Source organism: Juglans regia, chromosome 13 (assembly GCF_001411555.2).
Source record: "Juglans regia cultivar Chandler chromosome 13, Walnut 2.0, whole genome shotgun sequence".
Lineage (NCBI taxonomy): Eukaryota > Viridiplantae > Streptophyta > Magnoliopsida > Fagales > Juglandaceae > Juglans > Juglans regia.
This window is the reverse complement of record NC_049913.1, coordinates 21,929,177-21,942,661: the sequence shown is the minus strand read 5'-3', so window position 1 is coordinate 21,942,661 and position 13,485 is coordinate 21,929,177. Positions and strand designations below refer to the sequence as shown.

At 36.8% G+C, this 13,485-nt stretch overlaps 1 protein-coding gene across 2 annotated transcripts in view; it reads left to right on the top strand.

Moving 5' to 3' along the window:
- The first annotated feature begins 1,842 nt into the window (after window positions 1-1,842).
- LOC109005956 overlaps window positions 1,843-13,485 on the top strand; it is a 28,963-nt gene continuing 17,320 nt past the window's right edge. Inside the window, exons 1-5 of one of the 2 annotated variants that reach the window (XM_018985077.1) lie at window positions 1,843-2,125; window positions 3,660-4,067; window positions 4,501-4,542; window positions 4,642-5,030; window positions 11,600-12,962. In XM_018985077.1, coding sequence (XP_018840622.1) covers window positions 1,948-2,125; window positions 3,660-4,067; window positions 4,501-4,542; window positions 4,642-5,030; window positions 11,600-12,962 — 2,380 coding nt within the window. In that variant the 5' untranslated portion in view covers window positions 1,843-1,947. The remainder of the gene's footprint in view (window positions 2,126-3,659; window positions 4,068-4,500; window positions 4,543-4,641; window positions 5,031-11,599; window positions 12,963-13,485) is intronic. The other variant, XM_018985085.1, reaches the window with a different exon arrangement.

The following is a 13,485-nucleotide window of genomic DNA, read 5'->3' as shown; positions in this document are numbered from 1 at the left end:
TAATAGTGAGTTGAGTAGGTAGAGTGAGTTATGTGTGGACCATCTAAAATGAATTTAGATGTGTTTGGATGTTAAGATAAGTTTAAAACTATTTATGAAAAATTGAAAAAAGTTGTGGGTCTCACGTATAAAGATGTGTTGAGTTGAAAAAGGTTGTGGGTCCCATGTGTAAGAAGGTTTTGAGTTAAGATGAGTTTATTAATTTAAGAGTTGATTGTTTAGATTTTAGACTCAGTTTAAAATTAGACTGAACTGAATTAATCTCAATTGAGTATTGTAACCAAACAGGGCCTAAGTGAAGGAAGCGTAAGTCAAGAGTAATTTATGTATTTTCTAAATTTTTGTTTTAGTTACTTGTGCACTCGATACTGTATTTTTTTTCCGTTCATCAATAAAAATAAAGAGCAAATAAGTGTATGAAAATAAATAGAAAGACAGAGAGATTTACATGGTTTGGCATAATACCTACGTCCACAGGTCGTTTGACTGCAAATTCCATTATAATAGTCAATTTTTCATATCTCTCATGCCCTCACATTTCTTTCAATATAATGGAGAAATTTAAGATTTCAAGAGTTTGAAGATGATACCTCTCTTGAGAGAGATCATTTGGAGTTATTGTGGGGTTTATTCCCTTGTTTGGAGTAGTTGTGTCATACTTCTCTTATGAAATCTTTTTTTTTTTAACAGTCTAAGAGTATTAGTAGTGGGCTCAATAAAATTAAAATTTAGCCAAAGTTTAACTAAATTACATAAAAAGGGACTGCAATGGACTCAACAACGCTACAATAATTTTAGCTTTCAATATTTTCACTAGCCAAATATGGCTAGCCCAAGAAGCTGGTCAAATATTATTTTCATCATAAAATATTCCTCTTTCCCCAAAAGCCGTATGTACATGAAGAAAAATAGGAGAAGTAGTAGAGAAAGATTACCACAACCAGTCAATCCACAAAAAAGGTCGAGCAAAACAAGACGTTGCTGGTACTTGGAACTTTCCTTTTCCTCTTCAATCTTATTATAAGCATGATGGTTATAAAAATATGAACTTTGAAAAAATATATCAATTTAAATAATATGATCGTTGTAAAAAAAATTGTTAGAAAATTATATATGTTAGGAATAATATGAACATTAAAAAATTAATGTGTATTTTTCAAATAACGAATAAATATTCAAATTATAATTAAAATTAAAATAAATGAAAAGATAAAAATCAATATTTTAATAAAATAATAATAGATTTACTGAGTCTGTTATTTGATGTTATTAAAATGTAACTAGCTAAATTTATAAAAGTAAATTCTCTAACTAAAATTTGGTCAAATTTTATTGAACCCATTGCTAATGCTCTAAACTTATCTTATCTTTTGCTAAATTCTTGGCTTTATCCTTGTGCCGGATTATTGGCTTGTCTCTTTAATTACTATTAATGATGAGTTTTTAATGGGCTGGATCCAATTAACTTTATCAACAATGTACAGATAGGTAATCCTATGATACAACGCCAATATATCTATGTATCAAGATATTTCACTCCAATATCTAAACAAAAACATCACTTAAAATTGAAAATCAAATTCAAAACTTAGCTTGCCATTACTAATTCTATTATCAAACAGCGTATCTGTCTAATGGTTTGTCTTATTTGGTTATATAGATAAAAGTTGAAAGTTGAATAAAATATTATTAGAATATATTTTTTTAATATTATTTTTATTTTAAAATTTTAAAATTTTAAAAAATTAAATTATTTATTATATTTTGAATAAAAATTTAAAAAATTTATAATAAAGAGATGATACGAACGGTATAACCAAACCATGCATTAATTGGGTTTGGACCGTTTGCGACCCGACCTTAAGCCCCAAGTCTCCTCCTGTACGTTTGCTTGTTTGGTGCCAGTAACAAGGTAGCGAACAAGGAGTAGAGAGCAACGAGAGCACGATGAAGGAGTGGAAATTGCTGGTGCCGGTGGTTCCTTTTGTTGTCCTTGCAACATTCTTAATATTAGCTGTTGACTCTGAGTCGGACGGCGTTGGAGAATGGCAGATGCTCACCAAGCAAAACTTCTCTTCTCAGATTCGACTCCACCCCCATATCCTCCTCTTCGTCACTCTTCCCTGTATTTACTCTCTCTCTCTCTCCCTTTCTGTGTCTCTACATATATAATGCTTATATGTTAATCGGGAATGGTCCTGTGATTTCCCTTTTTTTTTTCCCCTCTATTTTCACCGTTACTTCTTTTGTTTGAATGAGACAAAATGAAGAGTTCTGTTGTTGCTGAACAAATTGAGCCCTGTCTAATTTTAGAGTGGTGAAGAAAATAAACATATTTTCTTTGAAATGTTGTGGGAACACTTTTCTGCCAGTCAGAACAAACAAAGGTATAGAAGCCAATATTGAATTTAAGGTGTGAAGGGTTGCTTACTTTTAATTTTCATGGCCTACTATCTATTCATTAAAATTTTTCCAGGCATTATTTCTGGTTGAAACTTTGCAGGTATTAAAATTTGAGAGCATAAGTGAATTCCGTAAGAATTAATCTTTGCAACATATGATCTTAGGAAGCTTTGATTAAGGACTCTAGAATGCTCAAATTTCTGGGTTAGTGCTGTACCAGTTTTATTAATTTTTTCTTTGCCTATACGAGACCCAATTGGGCAAGTTTCTAGTTGCCTTCTATAACAAATCAGCGCCTAAATCAATTAATTTTATACCCTTTCCACCTCGGTGTTTCTAGTGTATAGTCCCTAGATGATACTTGGGTGGCAGCCTTTTGCGTATTTTATAATATTATCTTACTGATATAAAAATCATTAAAAGAAAAGAAATAAGGTTATAATGAACGAGAAGCTTCATTTCAGCAATATTTTCTCTATGAGCTAATCTTCTTAAATAAATCATAATTTTCATGCTTTTTCCATATACCTGTGGTTTTCACGCATTTGAACTTTTTAAATAATGGAATTTAATAAAGGGTGCAAATGCAAGGAGGTGAGGGTTATTTGAACCTGTAAAGTCGTGTTAACTTAAAACGTTGGCTGTAAATCTGTCATGTGGGGAAACATGCCATAGCTCGTTACTATATAAAATGTGGACTTTTAGTGTCTTCATTTGAAATGTTTGAACCATTCTAAGGTTAGCTTCCCTTTCCTTGCATCTATGCAATCGCAATCTGATACTAATTGCCAAGCCACCTTATCATGTGATAGCTGACTGCGTAGGCACACAGGTATGTATGTGTCTGTACAGAAATGATGGAGCATGCCCTGAACATTTTGGGTCGCTAGTTAATAGTTGAAGTGATAACACAGATGTGCTAATATAATTTCTTTTTCCAATTAGCTTGTGTGGATAGATTTTTTTTCCTGCCACCATCTTGTGTACATTTTGCCTCTGCTCATGTCATGCTACTCATATAGAACCAGCATAGCAACGTATACAGGGATTTACATTGAAATATGAATTGAAAAGAGTGATCCATGGAAAACGTTGTCTTAATGCATGCAGTGTAGTCTTTCTCCAGTTGCAGAAGATGTTCCCCTTGGTTATTGATTGTGATGATTTTCATTAATTATTGTTATTATTGTTGAGCCAGCCTTTTATATTTTTCTTTTAGACTAAACCTAGTCATTGATTTTGATTTTGATGCAAAGGGTCCGGTGAGTTTCGCTCCCTTATGAAAGAAGTATCACATGTGGTTTCTGATCGACAAGAGGAGTTTAGCTCGCTAAAGTTGATGTTTATGTATAGAAATAGGGAAAAGATGTTGGCAGATGCTGTCAGTGCTACCGAGGAAATAACAATTTTATACTACCAACATTCTATATCTTACAAATATCGAGGAAGATACCGAGCACAAAATATATTATCCTCAATCTATCCCCATATGTTGCTTGTGCCTGAAGAACTTCCTCTCAAGTCCCTGAAGAGTCTAGAGGACTTGAAGATGTTTATTAGTTCAACTGACAAGGCTCTACTTCTCCTTGAATTCTGTGGATGGACCCCTAAATTGCTGGCCAAGGAGAAGAAAAATGGAACTGAGAGTGATTCTGGTGCACAAGGTTAGTGGAACATTTATTGGCAACCATGGATAATTTTTCAACGTTTCTTATTGTTCAACTAATCTTATCATTTTTGCCTTGAATAAAAAAATTTATCTAAAATTTTTTCAACTAATCTATCTCATCACTTGTCTAAAAAAACATTTATTGCAGAAATAGTGAATCAATTTAGCTGCTCTGTATCGTTTTGTATCCCGAATTCTATTTGATGATTTATTAATTTTTACTTCAATTAGTGACATCATCCTTTTTTTTTTTCAAATCAACTTTTTTGTTTACTTTTTTATCATAACCTTTTTTGGTACAGACAATCATCTTGTCTTTGTTAGCGGAAACAAAAGCTTTGATATGATTTGGAATGTCTCTATTGGCTACTTTTATTTTGTGGTGTTAATTACATCCCTCATTGCTAGTAACATAATTTTCTTTGCAGGCATGAGCTTTAATGAATCACCGACTAACCAGAAGGTGGCTGGTAGTTTCTAACTGCAAATGATTGCGAGACTGATTTTGAAGTAAAAATAAAAAAATTATCACTAACACATTTGTCACTTCTCCTTCTTTTCATGAACAGGGGATGAAAAATGGAAGTGTGGTGTGGAAAATGGGTTCAGTGAAGTTCCTTGGCTTGGGGAATTTAGCTCAAGAAATGGAAGTGCTCCTTTTGAGGAAATTGAGAATGTACACTCTAGCGCCTCTTCCTGTTCCTTAGAAGAATTTCAGCAGTTTGATTCTTTCTTCTCGAAGTTCATGATTGTTGCAAGAGAGCTCTTTCTGCCCCCTGAAAGACATAGATTTGGTCTGGTCTCAGAAAGATCAATGCTTTCATCTCTTGGTCTCGAAGATTCTGATTCATGGTTTGCAGTGCTTTACTTTGCTGGATGTCCTACTTGTTTAAAGATTATTAGGAAAGCGGATGACCTCAATAATGTTTTACACATTGACAATCCTGTTGTTATGGAGGTAAATTTAACCAGTTTTCTCATCACTTATCTGTTGATCCTGGTCTTTTTTAAGGTTTCCTTATATTATATGGTCTCGTTCCAAAAATTGTGGCTAAAAAATTTTCAGATGTATGAGTTACTTGGCTGATTCAACTTGAGTGGGATCGGTAGTTGGCCTTGCCTAGAATGTCTCATCCAGTGGTTTAACTATTCATCAGAAAAATATTTATCTTTTAGCTTAGCCAGTGAAATTTTACATGCTGGGCTAGGGGTGTGGGATGGGTCACCCGTACTGGCCCAGCCCAATCCGTGCATCCTGCTAGGGCACTGGTGGTTGGGGGCTGGGTACCCTACCTGTCTGCCTGTTTGGATATAAATACTTAAAATCCCTAATTTTATGCATGTCATTCTCTCTAGCTGCACCCCATCCTTCTCTTTCTTCCTTTTCTTCTCTTCTCTTCTTCTTTTTCTTCTTCTTCTATCTCTCAACCAAGGGAGATCCATGACCACCGTGCCATGGGTGTCAAGAGCAAGGGTGAGATTTTGTTGGATTTTGGACCATATTTGTGCGATTTTTGTAGCAGTTTTTGTATGTTTGTAGATATTTTGGATTGGATCTATCGGCTCTGGTGGATTTCTGGGCTGATTGACGGACAAAGTGTTGAAAAATCAACCCACCCATTCAATGGGTGGGCAGCTACCTACCAGTATAGGGCGGCTGGCAGCCTTACTGAGGGCTTGTCTTTTCTATTGAGACAGTTAAGCTCATACCATTTAGTATCTCATTTGTCTTAGTACGTAGAAAGCCTTTAGCTGCTGGCCTCAATTCTTGCAATATGTTTGTGTCAGTGAGGTCGGACTAAAGATGGTTACTCTTTCTCTGTTCTGTATATAAGCAGCACTGGTTCTTCTGAGCCATGCCCATATCAGATGTGCTTTTCTTTGTAGGAGTGTGAATTTAATGTAATATTATTGATGTAGTGGTAAATATAACAAGTCATGCAATTTAAGCCTTTCTGTGTCTCTCCTCTTTTAAGTGTAATTTAAGGATGCAAGTTTAATTAGGCTACTTTTGGATGCTAAGGTGATCTCAGATGATCTGTGAATAGTAGTGAAAAAGTAATGAATAGTAGTGAAAAAGTAGTGAATAGTTTGTGAATAGTAGTGAGGTAGTCTGAGGTGATCTCAGATCACATCACTAACCAATCACCCCCTATAGATTATTATATTATAAGCTGCAATGATAGAACTTTTAAAAATGTGTTATGTTTCTGTCTCATTATGAATATTGAAATTTACCACTTTTCTTGTCCCATAATGGATGTCTATGTCCAAAGATAAAGCATAGCATTGCATGATGCCAGCCTCCTGGGGGTCTTCCGGTGGCGTGTTCTGCCACTGTTCCCCCAGCGACTGTGAATCAGTTTTTGGCTAAGTTGTGTGGAGTTGAGCCCGCGGTTGGGATTAGCCCGTTGCAGCTTCCATCTACACAGAGGATGTCGACTGACCTAGGAGACTCCCCCCCTTCAGGTAAGGAGGTCGAGGTGCCCCAGAAAATTGCGATGGAGGTTGGAGACTCTCCTGGCATTTGTTTAGAGTCAGAATCTGGGCCTGGTTTGGGGGTTGCGATGCTTCTATTGTTCCAGCTTTTGGGGCTGTTGTTGAGTTAGAATCTGAAGGTAGTGAGGAGGTAAATGGTTCTGAACAGTCAACCTCACAAGTTTCTTGCACTCAGTTTTCCAAATGACTTGCAACTGGTGTTTGGTGGTGGTGAAGGTTCTGTATCTTGCGAATCTAGAGAATTTGTTGATTCTGATGAAGACTTTGAACCTGTTCCTCTGTGTTCTATTAACCTAGGCATTGAATGGTCTTGTAATTCTTCTGACTGGGTTTTGAGAAAGGTGGATGAAATCTGAAACTGTGTTGGCATTTCATGTGAGGGATTTGAAGAGCAGTTTAAAGCTTTGTTTATCGCTATCGAGGCTGGACATCCTGCTCTGGCTAGATCAGCCACTAAAAAGGAGAGGGAGTTAAAAAGATTAGAGTGCACAATTAATTACAAATCCGGGGATGGGAGTGCCTTTAGAGAAAAAGGCAAAGAGAGAGCTGTCAATGGTTTCTCATGAAGCCTAAGATCATTTCTTGGAATGTTCAGGGGTTAAATGACTATAGAAAGCATCTTCGAGTAAAAAATTTGCGAAGGCAGTGAAAGGCTGGTATTATTTGTTTCCAAGAAACTAAACTAAAGGTTGTTAATCAATCGATTATTCATAGTTTATGGACTTGCAATTATATGGGATGGATGGAGTTAGTCTCCGATGGAGCTTCGGGAGGCATTATTGTTATGTGAGATAGGAGGGCTGTAGAAGTTGTTGATCATTACATGGGTGAATTCTTTGGTGGCTTGTAACTTTAAGAATGTGGATGATGGTGTCAATTGGGCTTTTGCTGGTGTTTATGGGCCAAATTCTTATTCATGTAGGAGTATTATATGTGAGGAAATGACGGGTATTTGCAGTTGGTGGGACCTTCCATGGTGCTTTGGAGGGGATTTCAACATTACTCGCTTTCCTTGTGAATGTGAAGGGGTTTTGTCAATTTCTAAAGCTGTCAGAATTTTCAGATCTCATTTCTGAGTTACAACTGATTGATTTACCTATGGCGGGAGGGAATTTCACGTGGTCTAATGGGAGAGCATGGTCTCGTTTGGACAGATTCTTGGTCTCAGTCTCTTGGGAAGCATTATTTCCAGAGTTAAGTCAGAAAAGGTTGCAGCGTATTGTTTCTGACCATTTTCCTATTTTGTTGGACTGTGGAGGCATTTTTAGTGGGAAAGACACTTTAAATTTGCAAATATGTGGTTGAAGGAAGAGGGTTTTGTTGAAAAAGTGAGAAGATGGTGGACTTCTTATCATTTTTCTGGTACTCCGAGTTTTATCTTGGCTGAAAAATTTAAGGAGCATAAAAAAGATTTGAAGAAATGGAATGCTGAGACTTTTGGAGGAATTTAAGGAAATGTTGAAAATAATAGAAAACTTCTTATGGATCAGCTGCATAGTTTGGAGGAATTGGGGCTGTCGGGTTCAATAACTTTTGAGGATAAGGAAAAGAAGAAAGGTGTTCTGGCAGAAATTGACAAATTAACACTTATGGAAGAAATATCATGGAGACAAAAAATCCAAAATTTTATGGCTAAAGGAAGGAGACAAATGCCCAAAGTTCTTCCATAAAATGGCAAATTCTCATCGTAGAAATAATGCTATTGAAGTTCTTCATGTAGGAGATAATGTGATTTGCTATAAGGAGGAGATTGAAGATCATATTGTGGATTTCTATGAGAAGCTCTTTCGTGAAGAATTTTCTTGGTTAGAGAGACCCTTTGAGAAAGATGAAGTTCTTGATGTGGTTAGGGGTATGTCCAAGGATAAGGCGCGGGGCGCGGATGGTTTTTCCATGGCGTTTTGGATGACATTATACAAGTTTTTGAAGAATTTCATTCCTTACTGAAATTTGAGAAGAGTTTCAACACTACGTTCATTGCTCTTATATCCAAAAAGGTGGTCGCGGTAGAAATGAGAGATTTTCGTCCTATTAGCTTAGTAAATGGAGTGTATAAGATTATATCTAAGGTATTAGCTAACTGCCTTAGTGTGGTTATGTATAAGATTATAATGAAGTCTCAAAATGCCTTTGTGGGGGTAGACAAATTCTTGACTCAATCTTAATCGCTCATGAATGTTTGGAAAGCAGAAAAAGGATGGGGCAATATGGAATTTTAGTCAAACTGGTCATGAAAAGGCTTTTGACCATGTCAATTGGGATTTCCTTCTCTACTTACTTGGGAGATTTGGTTTTGGAGAGAAGTGGTGCTTGTGGATAAGACATTGCATTTTGACGGCCAGATTTTCTATCTTGGTGAATGGTTCTCCAGTTGGTTTTTTCAATAGCTCCCGTGGTCTAAGGCAAGGAGACTCTTTATCTCATTTTGATTTTGTTATTGTTATGGATGCGTTGAGTCGTATGATTAATGTGGCTGTGGATGGTGGCTTTGTGTCGGGTTTTATGGTGGGTGATGACACGGGGCAGAATCACTCTTTCTCTCTTACTCTTTGCAGTTGATACTTTAATTTTCAGTGATTCCAACCAGGATCATCTTAGAGCTTTAAGAGCTTTGCTGTTGTGTTTTGAAGCTGTCTCCTGGCTTAGAATCAATTTATTTAAGTCTGAAATTGTTCCTGTTGGTACAGTTAGAAACTCTCTTGATCTAGCCAATATTTTGGGTTGTAAGGTATCTAATTTACCCATGAAATATCTCGGGTTACCTTTGGGGGTCCTTCACAAATCTGTGTCCATTTGGGATGGGGTGATTGAGAAGATAGAGAGGAGATTAGCTGGTTGGAAAAAGATTTATTTGTCAAAAGGGGGGAGTTACTTTGATTAAAAGCTCCTTGTCTAATCTTCCCACTTATTTCCTGTCCCTTTTTCCTTTACCTGCGGGAGCAGCTAAAAGAATTGAGAAAATTTTCAGGAATTTCTTATAGGACGTATTTGGCAGGATAGAAAATTTCACTTGGTGAGCTGGAATAAAGTTTGTGTCCCGGTGTCATGTGGAGGCTTGGGCATACGAAATCTACAGCTTTCAATAAGGCTCTTCTTGGGAAGTGGCTGTGGAGATACAGCAAAGAGAGTAATGCATTATGGAGGCAGATTGTGGATGTCAAATATGGAAGGATGTGGGGGAATTGGTGTACAAATGAAGTAGAAGGGGTGTTTGGGGTGGGCTTGTGGAAACCCATTAGATTGGGATGGGGGACTTTGGCAAAAACATTTCTTTCAAAGTGGGGAAAGGGTCTAATATTTTTTTCTGGCATGATGCATGTGTGGGGATTCAGCTCTCAAATATTTATACCCCAATCTCTTTAGGATTGCAAGAAACAAAGGGGCTGCAGTGGCTGAATCCTATCAGTTCTCTAATAATCTGCTGCACTGGAATGTGGAATTTAATAGAGAATTACAGGACTGGGAAGTGTGTGAAGCTGCTGATTTCTTTTTAAAACTATATGCTATGAAGATCGATCAGAATAGGGAAGATAGGCTGCTGTGGGTTCATGATTTTAATTCCAGATTTTCTGTGAAATCTTATTACAAGGTGTTAAATAATCATGGTGACTCAGCTTACCCCTGGAAAAGTATCTGGAAAGCAAATGTGCCTAGCAAAGTTGCATTCTTCTGTTGGTTGGTGACACTAGAGAAAATATTAACCACAGATAATTTGAGGAAAAGAGGATTATTTGTGATCGATTGGTGTTTTATGTGTAAAAAAGATGGCAAATCTATTAACCATCTTTTTCTTCATTGTGAGGTTGTGACAGCCTTGTGGAACGAGATATTTGTTAGGGTAGGCATGGTTTGGGTGATGCCTTCGCGAGTGGTGGACTTTTTGGCTAGCTGGCATGGTTCAGTGGGATGTGGAGGCAGTGCAGAAATTTGGAAAATGATCCCCTTGTGTTTGTTTTGGTGTTTATGGTTAGAAATAAATGGGAGGTGTTTTGATGATTGTGAACGTACTATGGGGGAATTCAGGGATCTTTTCTATAGTACTTTATGTTTTTGGGTGCAAAACCTTGCAAGGGATGGAAATATTTGTTGTTTTGCTTTAGTCTTGTTTTTCTCTAGCTTGTATTTAGATGTACTCACTTGTATACTTCATGTGTACTTGGCTATGCCTATTTACTTGGAATAAAATTTCTCATTACCTTTCAAAAAAAAGATAAAGCATAAAACTTTTTACCTTCCTACCATACCCTCTGCTCATACTTTCCCACCACCCATTTCAAAAGTTGAGATAATTGAGAATTAATTGTCTTTTCGTAAAACCATATAGGGTGTCATACATGTATCCTCGATTGTGTGCTGACCATCATCGCTCTGTCCTGAATCAATGAGTATTAAAATTCCTTCCCAGGCATTATTTTAGTTATGTACTCAGTTTGGCAACATTTGGTTTACTCTAAACAACTTTCGATTTCCATAAATTTTGATGATGAGGAACCCTAAGACCATGCGAACGCAACATGTCTTTTACTTGTGTAAATGGCAAAACCTACATTCTAATTCCAGTTAGGAAGGAAATGCTTTTGCAAACAGGGAGTCATGCTGCTTTATATGTTCTATCTGAATATGGTTTCTTTGTGGACAACTCAAATTATGTAATTGAAACAACTTATTTGATTGTATTCCTTTAAGCTTGTTTGATTTAACATACCTTCTATTTGTAATTGTTCTATCTAGTTTGGTAAATTGCATGCAGTGGTGTTAGTATAGCCAATATCTGTCTGTTCATGGGCCGTCAGGTGTTGAATTTCTCTGTTTCTCATTTTTAGTAAGCTTTGATAAGCCAAAATTGACTTCCTTTCATGCCCGGGGGTTTTTGCACAACCTGTAATGCTATTTTTCTTTCTACATCTTCTTCATCTCTCTCTCTCTCTCTCTCTCACACACACACACACACACACACACACAAACACACACGGTTTGGTTGTTTTCTAGCAATTCTTATGTTAGCATGTTTCTATTTGAATCATGCAGCTGGAAGGAAATAAGAATGATATCGAGCCTGCTTTACCTGCAAATAAGCCCTCAATGCTTCTATTTGTGGATAGATCTTCTAACTCATCAGAAACTAGAGGTAGGGTTAAGGAAGCTCTTGATGCATTTAGAGAATTGGCGCTGCACTATCATATTTCAAATCAGATAAGCGAGCAAGAGAGGGAACATTCAGAGAAACCTTCAGTCCAAGATTATCAAGCATTGGGCAGTAAAGCGAAACATCCGAGATTAAAACTATCTCCAACAGCTCGGAAGATTAAATTGAAGGAGAAGCTGTCCACTATCATGATTTTAAATGATGAAAAACATGTCACTTTGGATAAAATAGCTTCAAATCTAGAAGACGGTTCCTTGCCTAAGATCTTGGCACACCTTCTTCGACAAAATAAAGAACTTAAATTAAGCTCCCTTGTGAAGGAGTTGGGTTTCCAACTTTTATCTGATGATATTGACATCAAGTCAGCAAATACATTGCCATCACAGAGAGTTCAGCCTGATCAAGTTTCACCTGTAGTTTTTAAGGAAGGTCTCGTCTCAAATAGTGATGATTTGGACAAAGATCAACACACAGAAAAAAGTGTATCTGCTCAGGTGCAGGAGGGAAATTCTAAACTCACCGATGGTGAACCTTCTTCTCAATATAATGAAGGGACGAAGGCTTATGTTGATAACATTAAGCAATTAATATCTGTTGAAGCTCACCAATCTGTTACAGCTCTTAAAGATGTAGTGGTCGAAGAGAAAAGACCTGAAGATGTGGCTGTTGAAGAAAATAAGTTTTCTCATGCAGACAACTTAGGTGAACAACAGCTTCACTTTCGAAGTTTTGAGGGCTCTTTCTTCTTTTCTGATGGTAACTACCGGTTACTTAGAGCTATGACTGGTGGTTCAAAGATTCCATCTGTGGTAATAATTGATCCAACTTTGCAGCAACATTATGTACTACCCCAAGAGTCAAATTTCAGCTACTCTTCACTTGCTGATTTTCTTAATGAATTTATTAATGGAAGTCTTCTTCCATATCAACGGTCCGAACCTGTTATTCAAAGCCCTAGGGAGGCCACTCGTCCTCCATTTGTAAACGTGGATTTTCATGAAATGGATTCTGTCCCTCGAGTTACCACACATACATTCTCTGAGCTGGTTCTTGGTTTTAACCAATCTGACACCAAAAATGCAGCCCATGCCTGGAATAAGGATGTGTTGGTCCTTTTTAGCAATAATTGGTGTGGGTTTTGTCAAAGGATGGAACTGGTTGTTCGCGAAGTATATCGGGCTGTGAAGGGCTACATGAATGCGTTAATGGGTGGATCAAGGGATGTGGAAAAATTGTTTAATAGCGGTTAGTCCTTAATATATTTTTTAATTAAATGGGCATCATAATTTCCTTTTTCTTGCCTTCCAAAAGTAAATGCATCTTTTATTGCTTCATACTGGAAATTAATCTTCACACCATTAACCAAGTATATTTCCTTTTGTTTTGTCCCTTGTAAAATTCATTAACACTAGACCAATAAAAAATATGAAATTTGAGTCCACGTAAAGTATGGGGTAAAATGGATAGATTTCTTTGTGAGTTCTCGACCCACTATAAAGTAGAATAATTGACTTTTGTGAACACGGTTAGATATTTACTCCATTGTCCATGGCCCAAAGGCCATCTTGTCTCTCTCTAGACGAAGATTTCAAAAGCCCACTTCAAGTTTCAAACTTTTTTTTTTTTTTGATAAGTAGAATTGTATTGATAGAAATAGGCATATCCCAAGTACACAGGAAGAATACATAGAAAATGCCCAAGTACCATTAAGCACTAGTGCGGGATACAAACATATCATGAAAATTGTCTTCATCGCAACTAATGACCG